The sequence below is a fragment of the Tachyglossus aculeatus genome, chromosome 25 (genome assembly GCF_015852505.1).
Source record: "Tachyglossus aculeatus isolate mTacAcu1 chromosome 25, mTacAcu1.pri, whole genome shotgun sequence".
NCBI lineage: Eukaryota > Metazoa > Chordata > Mammalia > Monotremata > Tachyglossidae > Tachyglossus > Tachyglossus aculeatus.
The window spans coordinates 20,387,471-20,414,504 of NC_052090.1; the positions used below are offsets into that span (position 1 = coordinate 20,387,471).

At 45.6% G+C, this 27,034-nt stretch overlaps 1 protein-coding gene across 1 annotated transcript; it reads right to left on the reverse strand.

Annotated features, from left to right (window-relative positions):
* Nucleotides 1–2,371: 2,371 nt before the first annotated feature.
* Nucleotides 2,372–26,777, reverse strand: GGH (gamma-glutamyl hydrolase). The gene is made up of 9 exons (XM_038766756.1): nucleotides 26,648–26,777; nucleotides 17,594–17,708; nucleotides 14,149–14,199; nucleotides 13,011–13,095; nucleotides 9,797–9,935; nucleotides 8,350–8,456; nucleotides 8,141–8,231; nucleotides 6,047–6,184; nucleotides 2,372–3,688 (listed from the first exon to the last, which is right to left on the reverse strand). The coding sequence occupies exons 1-9, from the start codon at nucleotides 26,754–26,756 to the stop codon at nucleotides 3,567–3,569; spliced, it is 957 nt and encodes a 318-aa protein (XP_038622684.1). The 5' UTR covers nucleotides 26,757–26,777; the 3' UTR covers nucleotides 2,372–3,566.
* Nucleotides 26,778–27,034: the final 257 nt, after the last annotated feature.

The following is a 27,034-nucleotide window of genomic DNA, read 5'->3' on the forward strand; positions in this document are numbered from 1 at the left end:
AGCAAATAAGAAATCTCTCCTGCTGCTCAAAGGTGGTGATGACGATTCCAGGCTTACTGGTCAAGGTATATAATCTGTCCAGAGTCATTCAGCAGATTTCTACTAGAATCAGAAGAGGAGGAATTAGCATTTCTACAGTAGAGGCTTGGAGGCTGTATGGCTTGTTGCATTAAAGCATGACATTCCTTAGAAAAAGATCTTAATGTTGAATAATCAGAAGGAGCAGGCAGCATTAGACTTAAAATGTGTCAAGTTCTAAAGTTGTTCCTGGACTTTTGAAGTCTTTTATGTTTGTTAGCTGTTTAAATATGGTGCCCTTTCAAGGGGAGAGCCTAATTCAGTTTTGTCATCCTCTAGCTCTGTGTGGTGGGTACGTGTATGTTTGTATTTTTAAAAGAGCCCAAAGATAAAAAGCACTATTTTCCAGGACTCTTAATGTGGAGCAAACATTAAATTGGGCTAGCCAGCTCTGTCTCCACCTCTATTTCCTAAGCCTCGTTTGTGAATAGCAAGAGACTATGACACCTACTTTAATTCTCCCGTAATTAATCTTTCCCTTTCCTCTGCAAAATGGGAGCAGTAGTGATCACACCCACAGGCCAGGTCAACAGAGTTTGATGCCAGGGCAGCCGCCTCAAACCCACATCTCCAAGATGCTCAAATGGTGGAATTGCTTTTGTAAGAGGGCTTCTCCCAATGGGGATTCAAACAGGTTTTCTTTTGTAAAAAGAAAACAGGAATTATTTAGAATCTGTTTACAACTGTGGATCGGTGGTTTTCAAAACTCCCAGGGAGATAATACCCTCCTGAGAACTGTTTTAAACAGAAAAGAATATCCTTGTTCTGTTAATATTTCCCTGGCACATTCTGTTTTGCCTATTTTACTCAGAACAATCATTTTCAAATAACCAGAAGTTGTAAGATGACTGGACATTTTTGATCCATGTCAAATTCTCAAAACAAATATTGTCGCAAACCACCGTGCGCTAATATATCACTTATAAAAGAGTAAATTTTGAATGGAATGAATTTTCTCCACACGATTAGAAAAATCAAAAGAAAATACCTAACTTTCAGGTTTATGAACTTTTTATTATCTCCTCGTGTTTGAGGAAATAATTGGGGCTGCATACTGTATAGTAGCCAAGGTAGAAATGGAAATTTTCATGAGATTGCTAAAATTTCTCTTACATGTACACTGTAATGTACTGCTTTTCAGGAGGGACATGCTGAAACCACCCTGAACCTCACTCCCCATGATCGCAGCCTCTCTGCTGTTAGCTGGTGCAAAATTCCTTTGGGGTGGTTTGTCTTAAACTGGTTTCAGGTGATTCCATCTCAGAATGTTTGGACTGCGGGTCTTAAGAAGAAAGATGCTTGTGGGCGGAGTCGGCAAGGAGGCATAATGTGCAGAACTCAATCTATAATTGCCTTTTCTGGCTGGTGAAGGAAGAGGGAGGAAGGCACAGGTAGCTGGTTCACAGAGGGCCCAGTAACCCAGGATCTCTTTGAACACAAAGTCAGTGGCACTCAAACTAGAGTGCCAGTCTTTTAGACTGTGAGCCCACTGTTGGGTAGGGACTGTCTCTTTGTGTTGCCAATTTGTACTTCCCAAGTGCTTAGTACAGTGCTCTGCACATAGTAAGCGCTCAATAAATACGATTGATTGACTGATTGATTGGAGGATGACAACTAAACTTCTAAGTTTTTTTTAAACTTTGGCTATATGCAAATCTTTAAATATCGCTAGTGTGTCAAATCAGAGCGATCACACATTTTAAACCAAAGATGATCTGGCTCTCTTTTGCCATCTAGTGTTGCTCATCTAAGTGCTGCAAAGTAGAAACACCTTCATTCAGCTTTGAATACATCCATGTGCCACTTACTAAGTACTCAGAAATAATTAAGGGATGTACATTTATGGTAAAGAGTGCGGTAGAGCAGGGAGATATCACTTACCCCCGGTCAGAGAGGGAGGTGGTGATGTGGCAGAGTCCAGATGTCCCGGCTCCTAGCTCTGACGACCTCGCTCTGCTCGTAACCCGCAATGACCGGCCAGCCGCCGCCTGGTCAATCTTCAGATCCCTCAAGCAGGTAGAGGGGGCGAAGAGAGGTTTCGGGCAGATTCTGGCTCATCCCCACCATCGTTCTCCGAAAGTGGACACCCGACCCCTGCTCACCCTTCCCCTCCAAACCCCCTCTCCCCCCCACCACCAGGGCTACTCCAGATGAGGTCCAGACAAAGCATCTCTAGAACCAGATCAGGGTGGCCTAGAATCACACCAAGAAAGCTCCTTTGCACTGAAAGCCTCAACTCTACAACATCTGAGGGGAAATCATGGTAAAGAATTTAGGCATAAGAAAGAAACACGGTCTGCTTCAGTGAATTTTATTTCTAAGGGCCACAGAAGATGATAATTCCTTAACCATGTCAGTGAAAAAAGGCTTGCAAAATAGAATTAATCCAAAGAAAAATCTTTACATACACTGAAATAAAATTATGGCTCATTCCCACGGACATGCATTTCTCATGCACACAGAATTGGTTTGTAAACACTACAGGTATTTTATAATGCTCCAATACAACTTTTGGATACAAGCACTTTACATATCTCACACTGGTTCCTACAATTTCAGTCAAGGATTGTTTCTGGCCATGGCCAACAGTATAAGAACTCCCATTAAAACTGTGTGACAAACTGTCCTGTTCTTTAGGTTCTGGGACTGTTTCTTTAACCCCTCCAATACTTGACTGCATCTCCCTCCTCCTACACAAATCACAAAGCCTCCCTTTTTTCCTTTTTCCAGTACAGACCCTCACACTGACAGAGGTCACCCAATGGACACCACTAAATCCACTTCAATCTCCTGCCCTAGACCATCCCCTCCTCCCTCTCTAGGGGAAGGAAGTAAGATCAGGCTTGAAGGTTAGCTGGCCTACAGTGATGTCTGCTTACTCTCTTCTAACAACGGAGAAGCTTAGTAAGTCAATGAAGATAAGCTTCCCATAAAACTATAAGCTTCTTGAGTAAATGGCTTAGAGATTGGAAAAATTGGCAAGGACCTTGAACACACATGAAGTGATGGTCATTCAAAAGCTCAATCCTTAGATGGCAGTCACTGAAAGAGTGCTTGGTTTTCCAGCTAATTGTCATCCATCCAAGAAACTCTAATTGTGATTAAAGCCTAAGCTAGTCTAACTAGAAGTGAAGAGTCCTGGATATTTTCCAAATGGAAATTTCCCTCTATACAGCATGAATTAAGTATTGGCAGCCCAAGTCATTCTGAGGTGCAGAAAGCAAGTGGCATACTTTCCCCTTAAAGGGTGCCAGGGTGCCTCCCTCTAGCCTATGCTAAAATACGGCCTAGATGGTCACATCACTGAATGGAGAGCTGGTAGGAATTTCCTTAAAGAGGCAAAACAAGCAATAAATCACATTCCAGGAAAGGAAGAATTGCTCTATCATTCCACTATGGCCAGGTCCGACATTAATTACAAAATTCAGAACAAGTAGCTCCAGCCACAGAGGGCTGTGTTTCTGTCTAACATACCTTTCGGGGAATACTCAATCAAAAAAGTAGCACTGCTGAAATCCAGAAATATTCCCAGTGAAAACGGGGGCATAATTATAAATCAAGGCCTTGAGCTCAGTCTCTTCACTGGCAAAACGATGTTGGCTCTTGCGGGCTGTAAAACATTAGAGAATAGAGAATCCATCAGTGCCATCCCACTCCGCCTGCCTACGGTGATCCCATCCCCTTGTTTCTGGTCACAACTGGTCCTCCCATGAAGGAAAATAATCACTGAGCTGAACCCAGGCAGAAATGACTGTTGAGAAAAATGCATCCCCCAACTTTCCTTCCATTCATTCATTCACTCAATCATATTTATTGAGTGCTTACTGTGTGCAAAGCACTCTACTAAGTACTTGGGAGAGTACAACACAATAAGCAGACATATTCCCTACCCACCACAGGCTTCCCTCAAAGGTAGCACAATTTTGCCTTGTGTCTCTGTCACCCCGTTACCTTTGGTATTCAAAGCCCTGATCTCAGCTCCTAAGAGGTTCTGTATTCAAAGCCAGGCAGGTTTTGTTCTCAGGGAGCTAGCGGAAGGGAAATGTGAAAAGGATCCCATTATCCCAGGAGAGCGTCTGCCTGAGGGAGGATGAGGCTGGTCGGTCATGTGTCCAGCAGGCCTTTTAGGGCGGGGCGAGAATTGCAAGAAAAATCCCCCAAACCTTCAAGTGGTGATAAAGGGAAAGGGAAAGAAGGCTAGGCTACACACATGCCCTCCATTTGGGACTTAAATGTTTCTGCTTTCACCGCAGGAAAACAACAGACACGTCAGAGCCTGGCCAACTGCAACCACCACCAGGACTTCTCCAGGTACAGAAAATGGAGGGGGGGCGGACAAAACCACAGGGCGACTATCCAACTCCTCAGCCTAACCTGAAACCCTCCTGAAACTCTGTCTTTTCCTTGGGATCCGTAGCTGATAAAATAGAGGCAAAATACAGTTGTAGAAAAAAGAAACAGTTCTTTTTTTTCCACAACCTTCAATATCCCAAAGCAACACATCTAAATGTGCAGTAAGATTTGGGTCAGGAGTAACCAAAGCAGGCTTGTAAACCCCTTCAGAAATAATTTGAGCTTCCAAAATATTTAACTTGCCCTTCAAACCTATTTCAACCCAGTACCTGGCCTACTACTACTACAATAATGATGGCATTTATTAAGCGCTTACTATGTGCAGAGCACTGTTTTAAGCGCTGAGGGGGGATACAAGGTGATCAAGTTGTCCCACATGGGGCTCACAGTCTTCATCCCCATTTTACAGATGAGGTCACTGAGGCTCAGAGAAGTGAAGTGACTTGCCCAAGGCCACACAGCAGACATGTGGCAGAGTTGGAATTCGAACCCATGACCTCTGACTCCAAAGCCCGGGCTCTTTCCACTGAGCCACGCTGCTTCGCAGTGGAAACTCCGAACACTTCATCACCTCCCTGTACCCAAGTCTAGCACCCACCCCCTTGCCTGAGAAAAACGGGCTGTCAGCAAGTCATCTTTTTTTAATATAGTCCCAAGTATGCAGAATGGTACTGTGTACAAAGCAGGAGCTTGGCACATATTAATAACAACAGGGTGGTGAGAGGGGACAGAGGGGGATAATTAAATTCCTGTTAGCCCACCTGGGTGGTTCCCTCCAGATCTTGAGCAGGTGGTTGGGTGGTAATGATTTGAAAAGATGCTGTTCAACGTTTCAGCACTCTGACAAAGTCAAGTTTTTCCAGCCCCCAGGCTAGAGAAGAGTGTGATGGGACCTTTTGTAAAAATCAATCTATCAGTGAGTGCTTGCTTTGTACAAAGTACCAGACTACACACTTGGAAGTAAACAGTAGCTGACAGACCCACTCTCTGCCCACAGGGAGTTGACAGCCAGTGGGGTCATATGATCCGCCGCTCCCAATAGCAGATCCGTCTCCATGGTGCTCTGGGAGGGCTCTCTCCCGGGAAGGGGCAGGGATGGCCTTGACGGGAATTTATGGAAGACGGTGTCCTGGACAGACCCTGAGCTCCCAGGCAATGGAGTGGGCAAGCTGGCATCGGGGAGGGTCCAAAGGGACCAGAGGAGTGGAGCTGGGGCAGGAAAGGACAGCATCCAAGAACCGGGCGAGCCTGGGGGGTCTGTGCTGACTGCTGACCGCTTACTCTTCCTGCACAGCCTGGCTGTCCTCACAGGAGGGAGGGAGTCCGGGGTGAGGCATTCCTTAATGGGCAATCTTCAACCCGACCCACTATCATTCGGCAAACAGAACTCGCCCGGTTTCACAGGAATGTCGTCTTCTCAAGGTCATGACTTTCCTGTTATTCAACTATTCATCCTGCTCTTTTTCTATGAGGACAGGTTGTAGCCTAAATTATACTAAAGATAAGGTGTAACGTGAAGGTTTTAAGATTTGAATAACAAAGCATTTCCCTTCAAACCGAAAGTAACGCTGCTGTGTCTCTCTCTCAAACCAAGATCAATAAACCAGTTCCTTACCTTCGTTCACGAGGAAGTCAGCCATATAGTACGCGGTTTTCATAGCCAACGGTGAGTGGGGTATGCCGGTTACATTCTTCCATTCAAAGGCGTTTTTCTCCGGGTGCCACTGGACGCCATAGATTGGATAGGCGTATGCTAGTAGAAAAATGCATGGTTTAGAGGGACAGCAATTTAAGACTTCACTTACAAGAAGAGTATCCCATTCCCTATGGATGGAGTGACACTTCTGAGTTCACATTTTACCTCAAGTCAAATTTACAGGGGAGTGGTCACTGTTAAATAATCACAGTAGTCTGTGCTTCCCCAGAATAAACTTGGTCAGCCTCGCAACAACATTTTCCTGAAATGCAAATGCCAACCTGATTTGCTTGTATCTACCCCAGCACTTAGTATAGTGCCTGGCACATAGCACTTAACAAATACCACAGTTATTATTATTGTTATATTTGTCATTGTTATTATTATGTGCAAATGAGCCTAGTTTCTGGAAAGATATAAAGCAAGGTTCCTAGTACAAGTATATCTCAGCACACTGGCCCAGAATGCCTTTCATTAAGGGTTGTCAGGAGCCCCTCGCCCCCTAAAACCGCTACACCTCACACCCAACCACATCCCTTAGAACAGTGCTTTGCATATAGTAAGTGCTTAATAAATGCCATTATTATTATTATTATCCCTTTCTGGGCTGGCTGCTGGAATGGCCTAAACACATTCTCCACTGACCCGGAGGGTGTCACCATCAATCATCAATCGTATTTACTGAGCGCTTACTATGTGCAGAGCACTGTACTAAGCGCTTGGGAAGTACAAATTGGCAACATATAGAGACAGTCCCTACCCAACAGTGGGCTCACAGTCTAAAAGGAGGAGACAGAGAACAAAACCAAACATACTAACAAAATAAAATAGACTAACAAAATAAAATAAATAGGCAAAATAAAATAGACAAAATAAAATAAATAGTCACGTGACTGAACCATCCCCAGAGATAGTTTGCCAGCCCCTCAAGCTGCTGTGCTTATCATGAGGAACTTGTCCACCCCTGATTTCAATGGGGCTGTGTTAGCCTTCGGGGCTAAACTGGAGCCTGAGGGACTGTGCTGGGCAGACAGAGAAAATCTTGGGCCCTACTAAATCCAAATCGGGGGCAAACAGAACCCTCAACCTGCCCAGTGGGAGTTGAAGTCAGACCAGAGCTTAGAACAGTGCTCCAGTGCTTAGAACAGTGCTTTGCACATAGTAAGCACTTAACAAATACCATCATCATCATTAGTATTATTATTATTATCTGCAGGAGCCCGAGCCCAACTGGAAGCCGCTAAAGCACTAGCAGCCCTTTCCAGAAGTGAAGCTGTGCCTGCTTTGTCAGCCAAGCACGTTTGTTCTTGCAATCCATCAATAATACTCACTGAGTGCCTTATGGCATTCTCAGGCCTCCCAACTGGATGCTGACTCGGCTCTAAGGTGAATACAGCCTCAACTCCATGATTCCTTTCCCCTTGCTCCAGTTATGTTATCCCCTGAGATTCCCCCTCGCTAAAAACAATGTGGGCATCAGGGCTCCAAAGTACAGGGCCCAACCAGACCTTAAATCAGCTAAGGCTCAGAGCCTGGAATTGGAGGGGAAAAAAAAAAGAGTAGATTTAACATATGGAAAATTCCTTCCCCCAGATCAAGTCGGGCTAAACATAAAATTTCACATTCTATATAAAGGTTGCAAAAAGAAATTATGTAATAATGGGATGAGCACCTTATGCTTACTCTGCTTAGGGCCCCAGAGCCTACCCCTCCCCAGGGGCATTTAGAAGAATAGGTGAATGTGCACACCCGCTGAACTTTGCCCACTGCAGCAGACCCAGTTCCGAGGAAGCTTGAAGGCAGAGTTCGTCAGAGAGCAAAAGTCAATGCATTCAGAGGAGGCTTACCGGGAAAAGAAAACATTAACCCACCAATAAGAGAACGGCTCAGTTAAACAGTGAGCGGGGTGAGAGGGCCCGTTCTCATTCCAGTTGGCCCGGATGCTGCCCGGTACAGACCAGTGAGATCAGCAGGAAGCCCCAGAACAACAGCGGGTATGGCCCTGATCTCTACCTTCCATCGTGGAGACAAATTCAATTTGCCCATGCACATTGGTTGTCAAAATCTTGTAGAAGTCATGCAGTCCCTTATTCCTTGTGAAATTCTGTGGCATAAAAGAGGAAAGAAAAATGAGAAGGAGTGTAGCCGGGGCGGGCCAAGTCTGCAAGACTGAAGAGCCCGAACCCAGTGGCTTTACTCTGGAAATAGAGCCATCTGAGTACCTGCGTGGAGACACTCCAATAATGGAAGTTGGAAGTCAGAGGTTCCGACGCAAACGCCTCCAATAAATCACTTGGGAAATTCTGGAACAATCTGCTTCCCTTTGCAGCTGAAACGAGGAAATAAAACCTTCACGAGTGACACTTGTAAAATGTTGCCAGAGAAAGATGGCAATAGTACACGGTAGTCAATGGGATCAAACTACTTGCTAAATTCATTACAATTCTCTCAAGTTCATCTGTTAATCCAAAATGATCCAAGCCAAACATAAAATATGCCATGCACAAAATTGCAATTAACACTGGCCAACCTTAAATTTACTGCCAACGCTTAAATATCCTGCTAACTCTGGCAAAATGAAAAAATCCTAGACAGGTGAGCAGGCAGAGACAAGTAGAAGATGCTGCCATCTATGTGGAAAGCCAATATTCCCCTGGAAAGTCACCATCTTGGCCAACGATCCACGCCATGTCTTCCCGCAGTGAATATCAATAACTCGTTTATATTCAGAAGGAACTAATCATCTAAATGACTGACAATCTAACCTGAGATTAATTCCATAAACCAAATGTTTTTCTTGAACAAAATGCTGGGAGTGCCTGTCCAAGGTGGCACATTATCACAATTTGGCATGAGCTGAACTACCCTTAGACCTCCTTAGTTTGAAGAACCTGTTTTCTCCTGAACTTCCTTTCCTCTCCAGGACCATGACTTCTTATGGACAATCTCCGTGAGTGGTCGGCACTGAGTGGGAGCCACGAGCCAGCCCTATTTTATGAGAAAATGGCTCCCGAGTCACTGACTGACCAAGATAGTCATACTTGAAATCATTAGACCTGACCAAAAACTGAACTTTGAATTGGACCTCGCTGATTGCTTTTAGAAGACTAGGTTCCAGAAGGCCTTTAAAACCACCTTAGCTCGTCGGAAAATGTCTGCTTGCTTCTAAAAACAATTCTTCCCATCCCCAGGATCTGCCCTGGCAGCCAGATTGATAATAATAATAACGATGGTATTTGTTAAGTGCTTACTATGTGCCAAGCACTCACAGCCATACACTCGGCTTCTGACCTAGTCTAAGCCCACTCTGACTCTGGTCGGGGGTCCAGGAGGATCTGGGGAAGCAGCATGGCCTAATGGAAAGAGCATGGGCCTGAGAATCAGAGGACCTGATCTCAAATCCTGGCTCTTTGAACTGTCTACTGTGTGACTTTAGGCGTCACTTACTTCTCTGGGCCTCCATTTCCTCATCTGGAAACTGGGGATATAAACACCTGTTCTCCCTCCCTCTTAGACGGTGAGTCCCATTTGGTCTAAGGACTGTGTCCAATCTGTTTACCCTGTTTCTACACCAGTGTTTTAGTACAGTGCTTGGCACATAGTAAGGTCTTAACAAATACCACAGTTATTATTTATCTGAAGACCTGTCTCGGCTCACAGGAAGATTACCTGAAGTGAAGTTCAGGGGTAGGGCCAGCCCGTGAGTGTTTGTCAGAGTCAAAAGCTTCTCCCCACTGGCCAGGAATGTGAGCTCTTCAAATCCAAGGCAGGTTCCCCACACTGGGAAATAGTCTCCTTTGTCATTAGCCTTAAAATGGGAAAGAAAGGAGGAGAACAAGGATAATAATTAATAGTAATCATGGTTAATTAGAGAAGCAGCGTGGCTCAGTGGAAAGAGCCTGGGCTTGGGAGTCAGAGGTCATGGGTTTGAATCCCGGCTCCACCACTTGTCAGCTGTGTGATCTTGGGCAAGCCACTTAACTTCTCTGTGCCTCAGTTACCGCATCTGTAAAATGGGGATTAAAACTGTGAGCCCCACGTGGGACAATCGCATCACCTTGTATCCCCCAGCGCTTAGAACAGGGCTTTGTACATAGTAAACGCTTAACAAATGCCATCACTATTATTATTATTATTAATTATGTTGAAGTTTAGTTTGATTGCCTTGCAGGGCATGTGAATGAGAGAATAGTCAATACAGGCATCCTGCGAATCCCTGTTCTTTGAGGTGCTGAGAGTAGAAGGGGGGGTGAGGTTAGTTTAACCCAGAATGTGTTCGCCGGAAGGACACAGGCCATGGGTTCCAATTCCAGCCGGGACAGCATAACTGACCGGGAAACAACGGAACCAGGAGTCACACTCAGCGATGAGCAGGATTTGGGGTCCCGGCTGCCTCAACTCCTGCCTTCCTGCCCTCCTTGCCACTTACCAGAGGGGTGTCCACCCCATATTCTTGGAAGAGGGAGAGACTGTAAACTCATTCTCTAGATTATAAGCTCACTGTGGGCAGGGAATGTGTCTGCTTATTGTTATACTGTACTCTCCCAAGTGCTTAGTACAGTGCTCTGCACACAGTAAGTGTAAGATAAATACAACTGAATGAATGAATATCCAAGTGCCATTTCCTAGGGAGAGAGGGGAGGAGGCAGAAGCAAATCTACAGTGCTGGATCTGGACACGGCGGTTTGGACTGGTAACCAGGACTAATTGGATTTGGGCCCACCCAGTTTGGTGAAGTCTGCTCGTTCTGAAGCAGACTTCTCAGCCACACCCAAATCCTCCCAGTCAGCAGTCCCAAAGCACATTATGACAGACAGTGATGAAGCAATGCACTTTGCTGGTGACATCTTCTTGCGGGTGGTTTTCTGTATCCTGTGCACTATGCATTCTCCCACATCCCCCCGCCCCCGTTCTGACCACAGGTCCGAGACTTAACGGCAAAAAGCGCAGTAGACAGTGACTCAGAAACCAGCCATGCTCAGACAGTGGCAGGATTCGGCTACACAAGTTGTTCCCTGGAAGAAAGGAAAGGAGCCAGCAAGGGGCCGGTAGTTTTTTAGGCTGTCCTGAATACATGAGTCCTCCTGGCCCAGAACACGGCCTGAGGTGGGGAGGGGAAAGAAGAGGCCTTGACAGTTCCCACTTGCTGTCAGTTTGGTTCTTGCCAAAGTGGCAGTGTGCCATTTTTCAGAATTACGCTTAATTACGAGAAATCTGAGACTACTGGAAGCAGCGCAGTTATTCCAGAAACTGAAGTAAAAGCAGAATGAATCTTACCAGTCATAGTGAAAATGGTACAAAGGCACTTAGAGTTCAGCTGCTACACTAGGTCTGACCTGAGCCGAAGTCCTCCGCCCAGTTCACTGGGAGGAACACAGCAATCTCCGCTCAGGGGCAGCAAGCCGGTTAGGTGACCTCAAGGTCCTCTGGGATGCAGGTGATTAGGAACTGAATTTACGGCAGATGATAAGCATCTTTTTCTCTTAGGGTTTTGATACTCTCCCCACAAGATGGTTGCATGAAACACTCCCCAGGTCACAAAGAATGTAGATATGGATCCATTTTTATCCAATGAAAGTCAACTTGTTCTCCAAGTGTGCAGGTGGGTCGGCAGTGAGGGGTAGCTGAGGCCAGCTTAATCTCGTTGCAACAAAATTCTCGCTTCTAAGGACAATGTTTCCAAGCGCCAGTAATGGCCCAAGCGACATTCCACACAAAGAAATTTCAGTTCAATGAACTAGTCCGGACTTTAAATTTGTTCTACTATAACAAGTGAACTTGCCTGAACTGAGTGATGGTATTTTCTGAATGGCACTTCCTGGTGTCATCCCAAGTCCCCTATGTCAAGAAATCGAAGAGTCCCCTAGGAAGAGGCTTCATTTGGGAGTGTGGAGGAGGATGGAAGGCAAAGGGGAGCTCTCAGGGGCTCAGGCCTGGGGTACTTACTTTTTACCACCTGAAAGGTCCAGGAAACATACTTGCACGCAGCAAGATTGTGGGAGCAGGGGTTGGGGTGGTGGGGGCACAAATAGTCCCCAGTAACTTTTCTTTAATACCTGAGAAAATTAATACCAGTTCCCCAAATTCCTTCTGGAATTCCCTGGCATTTCAGGAGACGCATCCATCTACCGGGTTCTGATCCAATGGGTCCAGCAGGAGGTTTTAAACCTGCTGCGCTGTTAACAAAAACAACTTTCCTTGTTGAAAACTCCCTGGAGTTGTCAGCTTATTAATCATTCGATCAATCAATGGATCACGACCTACTGACTGACTGGCTGGTTCCAGCCCGCCAGACCATGACTGCAGCCTCGATCCCACTGCCAACGGCTCTCGACCGCGGCAACAGTGCCAAACTGGGCCCAGCAAGGGCAGACGGATGGACAGCTACGTCACTGGCTGCCGGAGGTCCCGTTCCCACCACCTCTCTGGGCCGTGTGCTGGGCCTCCCTCCACAGAAAGACCCCCCCCCCCAGCTCTGGGGGCAGCTGGCTGATCAGCCCGGACTGGCCCCTCGGGGCCACACTGAGCCTCCCAGTGACTGAGGGGGACCCTGAGGGAAGTCCAGGCACTGCCACACCTCAGCACAAAAAATGAATTAACCCGGCAAATGACTTCCACCTTCAAAGCTGAAATGTTCAGAGCCCGCCTGGGACCTACCATTCAAGAGAGGGGTCTTCAACCATTCGTCTGTTGCCCTAACCCCTGATCATCTTCCCTGAATCATCGCGTGGCGTCTTACCTTACGCAACGCTGGGCTCCCGTTTCTTTGCGTGTCTCACCTTTGAGGGCTTAAAAGATTAACCCTACGACTTGTATTTTTTTGGATTAAACTGGAACTACATGTGTGAAACCCCAAACACTAAAGAAAACAATAGAATTTTACCTTTAGGGCTTTGTTGTACAGTAGTTTGGCCACGCTAGCATATTGCGAAGTCTGCAGATCCACACTTCCTCCAGGAAAAAGGACCCTGAAACCCAACAGAAAACACGTCTTTCAGACAAGCTGTCTACTTGCTCGATTGGATGCTGGTGGAGGGGAAACTAGGCCGGGACCAATTGAGGGTGGCGAGTACATGAGAGAACTGACAAGGCGTAAGAATGTTTACTGCAAGAGAACAGCGGCTTCCTAATTCCACACCATGCTGGATTATGTTTCCAAAGAGGAATCAGTTTCAATTATGTTCCCAAAGAGGAACCAGTTTCATTTCTATCCTTTACCACCAGAACTGGGTTTTTTGTGTCTTTTTTAGTGGCACTTGTTAAGCGCTTACTATTTGTCAAGCACTGTTCTAAGTGCTGGGGTAGATATAAGCTAATCATGTTGGACCCAGTCCATGTCCCATGTGGGGCTCGCAGTCTTAATCCCCATTTTACAGATAAGGTAACTGAGGCACTGAGAAGTGAAGTGACTTGCCCAAGGTCACACATCTGACAAGGGGCGGAGCTGGGAATGGAACCCAGGTCCTTCCGACTCCAAGGGTCAAACTCTATCCACTAGGCCACATTGGACTCTGAGCTTTGTCATTTATGTACTGTTATTATCTCATATTTCCTTTAGGGTCTGTCACCAAAAGCCCTTCTCACCTTACTTTTAGACCGTAGCCCCTGAAAGGCCAGGGATGTGTCTAACTCTCACCTGGCTATGTTTTCCTCCTATGTTTAGTACAGTGCTTTGCACACAGTAGATGCATAATAAATACTAATGCTACTACTTCTGAATTCTGACAGAAAAACAGCACAGACCCTTCCTCTTCAACCCACCTGACTAGAATGAGAACCTGAGGCCGACCACACCGAGGAAGACGAGCAATCAGAAAGCTTCTGCTTAAACTTGGGGCTTCATGAGGTAAATCAAACAAGGAGATTGCAAACTAAAAGAAACTGCAGACATCGTGCTGCGGAGAGTCATGCAGAGGACTGAATGCACCAAGAGAAAAGAGTGTAATGAAGGTATGGAAAGGAGACTATCAACTAAATAACCAAATATTTTCTATGTGAATAAATGGATCCTTCCAACTTACCCGTTGATAGACTGGAAAAGTGTTTCATACTCTTCTTCTGAAAGAGTTAGGCTGAAAGAGCAGAAATAGTTTCAGGACAGGTGTGACTACAACTAAAAACAAAATATCTTTAGTCATTCAGTCAGCCAATTGTATTTACTGAGCACTTACTGTGTGCCAAGCACTCTACTAAACACTTGGAAGAGCACATAGTAAGTGCTTAATAAATGCTATCATTATTATTATTATTACAATACAATAGACGGCAGCCAATGATACCAAAAAAGGCTTTGTGAAAAACAAAGCAAGACCTCTAAAGAAGAAAATGTTCAAAATACTGATAAGCTAAAACCCATTCCTTTTTTGCCATCTTTTAAAATTCAGCCGTGTTTCTTTAATGCCACATGTGGTGTTACTATTTTGAATCACACAGGCAAAGAAGTTTCTAAATGTTCTGATGATAGTTAACATGGATTGAGCATCTTCAAAGGTATAAAGAAAAGCAGGAACCCTGCCATGTGGCCACCAACACTTTTTTTTTTTCAGCTAGCCACCAACAGCCCAATGAGTTGAGGGATTTCAGCTCTGTGGCACTCCATTTTCATGCCTACCTTGACTATCGGACTGCCCTGCTATTTATTCATTCATTCATTCACTCATTCAGTTGCATTTATTGAGCACTTACTGTGTGCACAGCTTTGTACTAAGCACTTAGGAAAGTACAATACAGCAAAAAAGAGAGACAATCCCTGCCCACAACGGGCTTACAGTCTAGAGGAGGGGAGACAGACATCAATACAAATAAACAGACATCGATATAAATAAATAAAATTTCGGATACACACATAGGTACTGTGGAGCGGGGGTGGGGGGGAGAGCAAAGGGAGCGAGTCAGGGCATTTAGTACAGTGCTTGACATATAATAAACACTTAAATACCATTATTATTATTATACTGTAAAGCCTGAAGATGGCTCAGGTTTCTGAACCTGAAATCAAGGATTTTCATTGACTACACAGAATTAAGGAGGCCCCTATTCATTCATTCAGTCGTATTTACTGAGCGCTTACTGTGTGCAGAGGACACAGTATTCTGCTAAATTCCATTACCCAGGCAGAACACCCCATCACTGGCCTGGTTAATAAAGAAACAGAGGAAGGCATCAAGAAGACCAACAAGTCTTTGGGTGGTTTGTTGGTAGCTGGAATCTTCCCACCATTTCCTAAGGCTGCAACTTCCCACTGCTCCCAGCCCCACAGCATATATATATATATATATATATATATATATATATATATATATATATATATCTGTAATTTTATTTGTCTTATATTAATGTATGTCTCCCCCCACCCCAGACTGTGAGCTCATTGTGGGCAGGGAATGTCACTGTTTATTGTTGCATTGTACTTTCCCAAGAGCTTAGCACAGTAGTATGTACACAATAAGCACTTAATATGATTGAATGAATGAATGAATGAGCAGTTGCACATAAGATGAGCTGCACTAACAACAAATGAAGAAAAGGATCGCTAACCAGATCCTGGAATACCGTCTATCTACCAACAATGGAATGGTGCTTGTCACAATAGATGCCACTGTGCAGGACATGTGGAAACAGGACAGCCAAATAACTGCCAAACAGTTCTTCCCAACCTGCAAAGCCTTAGTAAAATCACATCTCCTCCAAGCGGCCTTCCCCGACTAAGCCCTCATTTCCAGTCAATCAATCAATCAAATTTATTGAGTGTTTACTGTGTGCAGAGCACTGTATTACGTGCTTAGGAGAGTATAATCTAATAGAGTTGATATACGTGTTCCCTGCCCACAGTTAGCTTACAGTGTACATTTCCCCTACTCCCTCTCCCTTCTATATTGCCCTTACACTAGGATTTGCATACTTTGTTCACCTCACCCTCAGCTCCACAGCACTTAGATGGCTAAGGGTGGGGTGAACAAAGTATACAAATATATATATATGCCATTCCTATCAATGTCTGACTCCCCCTCTAAACTGTAAGCTCCTTATGGGCAGGGATCGTGTCTACCATCCCCGGTGCACTGTACTCTCCCAAGTGCTTAGTGCAGTGTCCTGCCCACAGTCCTGCCCGCTGGAACAAAACACACTCTCTCTCTCTCTCTCTCTCTCTCTCTCTCTCTCTCTCAATATATATATATATCATGGTCGGCAACATTATCCTCAGGGTGAGGATGGGAAGCCAAGAAGTGTCCAGCAAGTGTCCGGTGACCGGGATCAATTCCACAATGGGGTGAGGGGGTGAAGGCTGAGGCCTTGATGCCCAGCAGTTGATACCCAGCACCACAACCAGCCACGGGTTGCTGTCGACGCTAGGCCTGTGAAAACGCGGGGTTGTGTTTCCTGGAGGCACAGCTGCCGTGCCACCTTCCTCTCCCACCAAACTCCACGAAGCCAACCTGCCTTTCAATGGCTTAAAACACTGAGAACATTAGGGCAGGCTCTATGCTGCCAGGGGACCCCCTCATCCCCAGTACTGTTTTACTTCCACGTTAAAATGTTGATACTTGGGTCTGTTGAATTCAAACTTGCTTTCAGGGTTGGTTAAAGGAAATTCCCATTGGTCTGTGAGTCTGTCTCCCCCGCTTAGGTTATGAACTTTTTGTGGGTCAGTGATAATAATAATAATAATGGCATTTGTACAGTATTTACAATGTGCCACACACTGTTCTAAAAGTGCTGGGCAGATACAAGTTAATGAGGTTGGACACAGTCTCTGTCCCACATGGGGCTGAACAGTCCAGGAAGGAGGGAGAACAGATACTGAATCCCCACTTTGCAGATGAGGAAACTGAGGTCTAGAGAAGTTAAGTGACTTGCATAAGATCACACAGTAAGCAAACGGAAGAGCGGGGATTGGAATCTAGGTTCTCCGACTCCTAGGCCCATTCTTTTTCCTGTAGGCCACCCTTGCTCACAATGTTTGAATTGATATTCATCTATTTATCCCAACGCTTAGTAGAGTGCTTTGTGGGTGTTTGATAAATGTCACAGACTAACAGCAGTAGAATATTAACTGGTCGTTTTTAGTCGTATAAAAGTTTGTTGTCATGATTGTTCTGCCCAGGAGGCAAGACAACTAAAGAATGGTCAAGTTTCGGGTTTTTGTTTTGTTTTTTTTAAATACCACTCATTCACTTTGAGCTACCTGATCAAATCCTAATTTTGCTCATGTTTTCCAGGATAAAAGGAACATATCACTCTTGCCTTAATATACTTTTTCTCCCCTCAAAACTTGCTTACCTGCACAATATTTTCACCTCCTTCGGAAACTTAATATTTGAGACTCTGGCCTATTATTTTTGCGACAAAGCCATCTACCCTAACCCGAGACCACAAAAACACCGTAAAATTGGCTGAGGAGAGGCCCTGAGAGTGACCACAGGATACAGCGCCTTAATCTCAGAGACAGAGCATTCTGAAACCTACCTTATTGGTACGACTCTTGCGCCTGCGGACTCCAGGTACTTCACATAGGAAGCAGCAATGTAGTATTTCCCCAAGCTCTGGAAAGCTTGAAAGTCACACTCTTGCATCAGTATTCCTAATGGGTTCCCCCAACAGAGAGAAAAGATTCAGTTACATTTTTGAACAAGTTCTGCCTCTTCCACCTACTTGTCCAGGGACATTGCAGGACCTCAGAGGTGATGCTTCAGGCAAGACAGAACACCCTGCAGGAAGACAGGGAGAGAAAATTAAAGTAACAGTGGAGGCTGCCCGAGGACCAGTGAAATGCTGCACGAGTAACCAGCCTTAAATATCTGACTCCCACTCTGCAGTGAAAAATAAATTTAGATAGAAGCTGTAGAACCACCTGCATCCCGTTGTCTCCTCTCCTCCTCCCCATCCCACCTCCTTCCCCTCCCCACAGCACCTGTATATATGTTTGTACAGATTTATTACTCTATTTATTTTACTTCTACATATTTACTATTCTATTTATTTTGTTAATGGTGTGCATTTAGCTTTAATTCTATTTGTTCTGACGACTTGACACCTGTCCACATGTTTTGTTTTGTTGTCTGTCTCCCCGTTCTAGACTGTGAGCCCATTGTTGGATAGGGACCGTCTCTATATGTTGCCAACTTGTACTTCCCAAGCGCTTAGTACAGTGCTCTGCACACAGTAAGCGCTCAATAAATATGAATTTAAGTAAGTAAGAGTAATAAGTAAGAGCGTTGCTGCTTTGGTTATTATTACTCTTAATTACTCTAATATTGTTACTCTATAATATTATATATTATTATTATTATTACTCTATTTTACTTGTACATATTCTATTTATTTTATTTTGTTAGTATGTTTTGTTTTGTTCTCTGTCTCCCCCTTCTAGACTGTGACCCCACTGTTCGGTAAGGACCATCTCTGTACGTTGCCAACTTGGACTTCCCAAGCGCTTAGTACAGTGCTCTGCACACAGTAAGCGCTCAATAAATACAATTGAATGAATGAATGAATATATGTACATATTACTCTATTTTACTTGTGTATATTCTATTTATTTTATTTTGTTAGTATGTTTTGTTTTGTTCTCTGTCTCCCCCTTCTAGACTGTGACCCCACTGTTGGGTAGGGACCGTCTCTGTACGTTGCCAACTTGGACTTCCCAAGCGCTTAGTACAGTGCTCTGCACACAGTAAGCGCTCCATAAATACAATTGAATGAATGAATGAATATATGTTTGTACATATTACTCTATTTTACTTGTGTATATTCTATTTATTTTATTTTGTTAGTATGTTTGGTTTTGTTCTCTGTCTCCCCCTTCTAGACTGTGAGCCCGCTGTTGGGTAGGGACCGTCTCTATATGTTGCCAACTTGGACTTCCCAAGCGCTTAGTACAGTGCTCTGCACACAGTAAGCGCTCAATAAATACGATTGAATGAATGAATGATGCAGCGGTGTACAGATGCATGAACTCTGACCTCATGTTTGCTGCAGGTGTGATTGGAAAGGGGCCAGAAGGATCTGGGAAGGGCTAGGGTGGGTGGAGCACCTAGAAAGAACTGTGCTTATCAGATGCCCTGGTTATCAGATGTCCTTAGAGAGAGGGAAGTTGAAACTGGGAGGGCCCCCAAACATAATGGCCTAGTGGAAAGAGCGCAGGACTGGAAGTCGGGGGACCTACGTTCTAATTCTGCTGAGTGACCTGGGGTGAGTCGTTTAACTCCTCTGTGCCTCTGTGTCCCCTGTAAAATGGGGATTCAATGCCTGTTTTCCCTTACACTGTGAGCACCATATCGGACAGGGTCTGCGTCTGATATGATCGTATTGTATTGACCCCAGCATTTAGCAAAGTGCCTGCCACAGTAACAAATACAATTAGTATTATGATAAAGAGAATCTTTATCTAGTTCTAGCCTTCTCACTAGGCCTCGATTTGTCTCACCGCCAACCTCATTCAAGCTCTCATCCTATCCCGTCTGGACTACTGCATCAGCCTTCTCTCTGATCTCCCATCCTCGTGTCTCTCTCCACTTCAATCCATACTTCATGCTGCTGCCCGGATTGTTTTTGTCCAGAAACGCCCTGGGAATGTTACTCCCCTCCTCAAAAATCTCCAGTGGCTACCAATCAATCTGCGCATCAGGCAGAAACTCCTCACCCTGGGCTTCAAGGCTCTCCATCACCTCGCCCCCTCCTACCTCACCTCCCTTCTCTCCTTCTCCAGCCCAGCCCGCACCCTCTGCTCCTCCGCCGCTAATTTCCTCACCGTACCTCGCTCTCGCCTGTCCCGCCATCGACCCCCGGCCCACGTCATCCCCCGGGCCTGGAATGCCCCCAATCCCTCTGCCCATCCGCCAAGCTAGCTCTCTTCCTCCCTTCAAGGCCCTGCTGAGCGCTCACCTCCTCCAGGAGGCCTTCCCAGACTGAGCCCCTTCCTTCCTCTCCCCCTCGTCCCCCTCTCCATCCCCCCATCTTACCTCCTTCCCTTCCCCACAGCACCTGTATATATGTATATATGTTTGTACATATTTATTACTCTATTTATTTATTTATTTTATTTGTACATATCTATTCTATTTATTTTATTTTGTTAGTATGTTTGGTTTTGTTCTCTGTCTCCCCCTTTTAGACTGTGAGCCCATTGTTGGGTAGGGACTGTCTCTATATGTTGCAAATTTGTACTTCCCAAGCGCTTAGTACAGTGCTCTGCACATAGTAAGCGCTCAATAAATACGATTGATGATGATGATGATGACCTCTCGCTCCTTTTACTCATTCCCCCTCCCAGCTCCACAGCACTAGTTCTAGCCTTCTCACTAGGCCTCGATTTGTCTCACCGCCGACCTCTCGCCCCTTTTACTCATTCCCCCTCCCAGCTCCACAGCACTTATATATGTATCTGTCATTTGTTTATATTAATGTCTGACTCTCCCTCTAGACTGTAAGCTCATTGTGGGCAGGGAAAGTGTGTTATATTGTATTCTCCCAAGCATTTACTGCAGACTCCGCACACAGTAAGTGCTCAAAAAATATGATTGACTGGCTGACTGACAGGATGTTTTGTATTTATTTGAAGCATCTTAAGCTCAGTTCTTTCTATCTTCCTTATCCACCCCACTCCCTTCTTCAATTCCAGCCTGTAGTGCTTTGAAAATAGGGTGTCTCACACACACACACACGCACACAACACACATAAACACGATGGGGCTGTCATGGGCTTGAAAAGGTAGGCTATTAAGTCTACTAATAATGCTGTGCCCGACATGAAAGCATTAGAAAAAAAAAAAGGGAACAGCATCTCCCTTTTATATAACTCATGGTTGTAACCACATTTTTCTAACCCTGCACTGTGCCAGTGCCAAGCAGATGAAGCCTATTGCCAACTTGAATTTGTGTTGCATTTTTGTCTTTTTTTTATGGCATTTGCTAAGTACTTACTATGTGCCAGGCACCTGTTTTAAGCACTGGGATAGATGCAAAGTAATCAGGTGGGCCTCGAACCATGTCCCACATGGGGCTCACGGCATGACGTAGCCTGGGAGTCAGAGGGTCATGGGTTCTAATCCCGGATCTGCCACTTGTCTGCTGTGTGACCCTGGGCAAGTCACTTAACTTCTCTGTGCCTCAATTACCTCATCCGCAAAATGGGGATTAAGACTGTAAGCCCCACGTGGGAACAACCTGACTACACTGTATCTTCGCCATGCTTGGCACGTAGTAAGCATTTAACACACACGATTATTATTATTATTGTTACTTATTGTTGCAATGTATTTTCCCTAGCGCTTAGTACAGTGCTCTGCACACAGTAAGTGCTTAATAAATATGATTGAACTAATTAAATGAATGAATAAGTGAATGAATGACGGGGGGGGGGGAGAAATGCAGGTGAGAACTTCTTCTTCTCCCCCTCCCCACCCCCTACAGCCTCCCCGCCCCCCTCAGCACTTATGTATATATCTGTCATTTACCTGTATATATGTATATATGTTTGTACATATTTGTTACTCTACTTATTTCTTTATTTATTTTGCTTGTACATATCTATTCTATTTGTTTTATTTTCTTAGTATGTTTGGTTTTGTTCTCTGTCTCCCCCTTTTAGACTGTGAGCCCACTGTTGGGTAGGGACTGTCTCTATATGTTGCCCACTTGTCCTTCCCAAGCGCTTAGTACAGTGCTCTGCACACAGTAAGCGCTCAATAAATACGATTGATGATTGATTGATGATGATTTCTTTCTATTGATGCCTGTTTACTTATATTGATGTCTGCCTCCCCCCTCTAGACTGTGAGCTCATTGTGGGCAGGCATTGTCTTTCTTGACTGTTATACTGTACTTTCCCCAAGTGCTAAGTACAGTGCTCTGCACCCAGTAGCGCTCAGTAAATACGATTAAATTAATGAATAAATGAATGAATAACCGGGTGGGGTGGGGGGAGAACCATGAGAGAGCGCATCTTGTTGGGAGGCGTGGAGGGGGACACGGGCGAGAACACCTTGTTGGGGTGCGGGGAGTGCAGGGGACCCGCCTCATCAAGCGGCTGAATAATAATAATTAATAATTGTGATATTTGTTAAACATTTAATATATGCCAGGCACTGTACACTTAGAACAGTGCTTGGCACAGAATAAGCACTTAACAAATACCATCATTATTATTATTATTATTATGAGGCACTGGGGTGTATACCAGCAAATTCTTTCATTCGATCATATTTATTGAGCGCTTACTGCGTGCAGAGCACTGTACTAAGCACTTAATATTGGGTTGGGCACAGTCCCTGTCCCACATGGGGCGCACGGTCTTAATACCCATTTTACAGATGAAGTAACTGAGGCCCAGAGAAGAGAAGTGACTTACCCAAGGCGACACAGCAGACAAGTGGCTGGGGTGGGATTAGAACCCATGACTTTCTGACTCCTAGGCCCGGGCTTTAGCCAGTATGCCACACCAGGTAATAATAATAATACTGATATTATTTGTTAAGTTCTTACTATGTGCCAAGCACTGTTCTAAGCACTGTAGTAGATACAAGGTGATCAGGTTGTCTTACATGGGGCTCACAGTCTTAATCCCCATTTTACAGATGAGGTCACTGAGGACCAGAGAAGTTCAGTGATTTGCCCAAGAGGTGGAGCGGGATTAGAACCCACAACCTCTGACTCCCAAGCCCGGGCTCTTTCCACTAGAACATGTGGCTCACAGTCTTCATCCCCATTTTCCAGATGAGGTCACTGAGGCCCAGAGAAGTGAAGTGATTTCCCAAAGTCACACAGCTGACAAGTGGCTCAGTGGTAAGAGCCCGGGTTTTGGAGTCAGGGGTCATGGGTTCAAATCCCAGCTCCGCCAATTGTCAGCTGTGTGACTTTGGGCAAGAGAAGCAGCGTGGCTCAGTGGAAACAGCACGGGCTTGGGAGTTGGAGGTCATGGGTTCTAATCCCAGCTCCGCTGCTTGTCAGCTGTGTGACTTTGGGCAAGTCACTTCATTTCTCTGGGCCTCAGTTCCCTCATCTGTAAAATGGGCATTAAGACTGTGAGCCCCGCGTGGGATAACCTGATCACCTTGTAACCCTGCTAGCGCTTAGAACATTCATTCATTCATTCAATCAGAACAGTGCTTCGCACATAGTAAGCGCTTAACAAATACCATTATTATTAAGTCACTTCACTGGGCCTCAGTGACCTCATCTGGAAAATGGGGATTAAGACTGTGAGCCCCCCGTGGAACAACCTGATCGCCTTGTAGCCTCCCCGGCACTTACAGTGCTTGGCACTTAGTAAGTGCTTAACAAATGTCATCATTATTATTATAAGTGGCAGAGGTGGGATTAGAACCCACGACCTATGACTTCCAAGCCCGGGATCTTGCCACTGAGCCATGGTGCGGATGGGCAGCAGCAGAGCCCTGGGTTAAAAACGGGGGTTCCCCCACTCCCAACCCCCCTGGGGGCTGACGGTAGATGGGTGTCAATACCATCAAAATAAATAGAATTATAGCTATATAATAATAATAATAATAATAATAATGGCATTTGCTAAGCGCTTACTATGTGCAAAGCACTGTTCTAAGTGCTGGCTCAGTGGAAAGAGCATGGGCTTTGGAGTCAGAGGTCATGGGTTCAAACCCTGACTCCAATTGTCAGCTGTGTGACTTTGGGCTAGTCACTTCACTTCTCTGGGCCTCAGTTCCCTCATCTGTAAAATGGGGATTAAGACTGTGAGCCCCACGTGGGACAACCCGATCACCTTGTATCCCCCCAGCGCTTAGAACAGTGCTTTGCACATAGTAAGCGCTTAACAAATACCATCATCATTATTATTATTACAAGGTGATCAGGTTGTGCCAGGTGGGGCTCACAGTCTTCATCTTCCTTTTACAGATGAAGGAACTGAGACACAGAGAAGTTAGGTGACTTGCCCAAAGTCACACAGCTGGCAATTGGCAGAGCCAGGATTTGAACCCATGACCTCTGACTCCAAAGCCTGGGCTCTTTCCACTGAGCCCTGCTGCTCTTACTTCATTCATTCATTCATTTAATCGTATTTATTGAGCACTTACTCTGTGCACAGCACTGCACTAAGCGCTTGGGAAGTACCAGTTGGCAACACAAAGAGACGGTCCCGACCCAACAACGGGCTCACAGTCTATATACACAGCCACGCTGTTTCTCATGATCTATCTGCATGATATATAATAATAATAATAATAATGATAGCATTTATTAAGCGCTTACTATGTGCAAAGCACTGTTCTAAGCGCTGGGGAGGTTACAAGCTGATCAGGTTGTCCTACGGGGGGCTCACAGTCTTCATCCCCATTTTACAGATGAGGTCACTAAGGCCCAGAGAAATGAAGTGACTTGCCCAAAGTCACACTGCTGAGAAGTGGCAGAGCCGGAATTTGAACCCATGACCTCTGACTCCAAAGCCTGGGCTCCTTCCACTGATCCATGCTGCTTCTCTGTGCATATGTATATATGCATACACACACACACACCACATGTGTGTATACATACATATACATGCACATGTATATATGTGTGCGTGTATATGCACATACATATATGTGCATATACATGTATGTGTGTATATATCTATGTGTATGTGCATATATATAATGATAGCATATATGTGTGTATATATGCTTATATACGCACATGTGTATGTATGCATATATATTCATGCACATATGTGTGTGCATACACATGCACGCATATGTGTGTGCATATATCTGCACATATATATGCACATGTATATATGTGCAGATATATGCACATATATGCATATATATGCAAATGTGTATATGTGTGTATGCACATGTATATATGTGTGTGTGCATCTGTATGCACATATAGTGCTTAGAACAGTGTTTTTCACATAGTAAGCGCTTCAGAAATGCCATCATTATTACCATATCTACACATACACATATCTATCTACTATCATTCATTCATTCATTCATTCATTCAATCGCATTTAGTGAGCACTTACTGTGTGCAGAGCACCGTACTAAGCGCTTGGGAAGTACAACGAATAAAAGAGAATCCTAAATGAGAAGCAGCGTGGCTCAATGGAAAGAGCCCGGGCTTTGGAGTCAGAGATCACGGGTTCGAATCCCGGCTCTGCCAACTGTCAGCTGTGTGACTCTGGGCGAGTCACTTCACTTCTCTGGGCCTCAGTTCCCTCATCTGTAAAATCAATCAATCAATCGTATTTATTGAGCGCTTACTGTGTGCAGAGCACTGTACTAAGCGCTTGGGAAGTCCAAGTTGGCAACATATAGAGACGGTCCCGACCCAACAGGGGGCTCACAGTCTAAAAGGGGGAGACAGAGAACAAAACCAAACATACTAACAAAATAAAATAAATAGAATAGATATGTACAAGTAAAATAAATAAATAAATGGAGTAATAAATATGTACAGACATCTATACAGGTGCTGTGGGGAAGGGAAGGAGGTAAGATGGGGGGGATGGAGAGGGGGACGAGGGGGAGAGGAAGGAAGGGGCTCAGTGTGGGAAGGCCTCCTGGAGGAGGTGAGCTCTCAGTAGGGCCTTGAAAGGAGGAAGAGAGCTAGCTTGGAGGATGGGCAGAGGGATTGGGGGCATTCCAGGCCAGGGGGATGATGTAGGCCGGGGGTCGACGGTGGGACAGGCGAGAACGAGGCCCGGGGAGGAGATTAGCGGTGGCAGAGGAGCGGAGGGTGCAGACTGGGCTGTAGAAGGAGAGAAGGGAGGTGAGGTAGGAGGGGGCGAGGGGATGGACAGGAGAAGCAGCGTGGCTCATTGGAAAGAGCACGGGCTTTGGGGTCAGAGGTCATGGGTTCGAATCCCGGCTCGGCCACATGTCTGCTGTGTGACCTTGCGCAAGTCACCTAACTTCTCTGAGCCTCAGTTCCCTCATCTGTAAAATGGGGATTAAGACTGTGAGCCCCACGTGGGACAACTTGCTCACCTTGTATCCCCCCCCCCCCCAGCGCTTAGAACAGTGCTCTGCACATAGTAAGCGCTTAACAAATGCCATCATTATTATTATTGTTATTATTATTATTGAAGCCCAGGGTGAGGAGTTTCTGCCTGATGCGCAGACTAATTGGTAGCCACTGGAGATTTTGGGGGAGGGGAGTGACATGCCCAGAGCGTTTCTGGACAAAGACAATCCGGGCAGCGGCGTGAAGGATGGATAGAAGTGGGGAGGGACAGGAGGATGAGCGCTTACTGTGTGCTGAGCACTGTACCAAGCGCTTGGGAAGTACAAATTGGCAACACACAGAGACAGTCCCTACCCAACATTGGGGTCACAGTCTAAAAGGGGGGGATGGGGAGGATGAAGACTGTGAGCCCCCCCGTGGGACAACCTGATCACCTTGGACCCTCCCCAGCGCTTAGAACAGTGCTTTGCACGTAGTAAGCGCTTAATAAATGCCATTATTATTATTATTAATGGGTAGCAACAGAGCAAGTGCCCATCACTATTATTATTATTATTAATGGGTAGCAACAGAGCAAGTGCGGTGGGGCCCCGTCCTTACCGAGGACCGGTCTGTCGTTGCAGGGCTGGGTCCGGGCGGCGGGGCCGAGGAGGAGGGCGCCCAGCAGGCCGCACAGCGCTCCGCGCAGCGCTTCGCACGGCCACCCCATCGCCGCCCGCCCGCCCAGGACAAGCTGCTCCGCTCTGCGCCGCGCCGCTCTGCGCCGCCCACTAGGGGGAGCTCCTGGGTCGGACCCGGACCTGTCAATCACGCCCCCCCGCGCGCGGCCTGCCGGGAAATGTAGTCCTCACCGCTCGGAGGCCTCATTTCATGCCACCATTCATTCAGTCAATCAATCAATCAATCAATCGTATTTATTGAGCGCTTACTATGTGCAGAGCACTGTACTAAGCGCTTGGGACGTACAAGTTGGCATGTTTTAGTCAT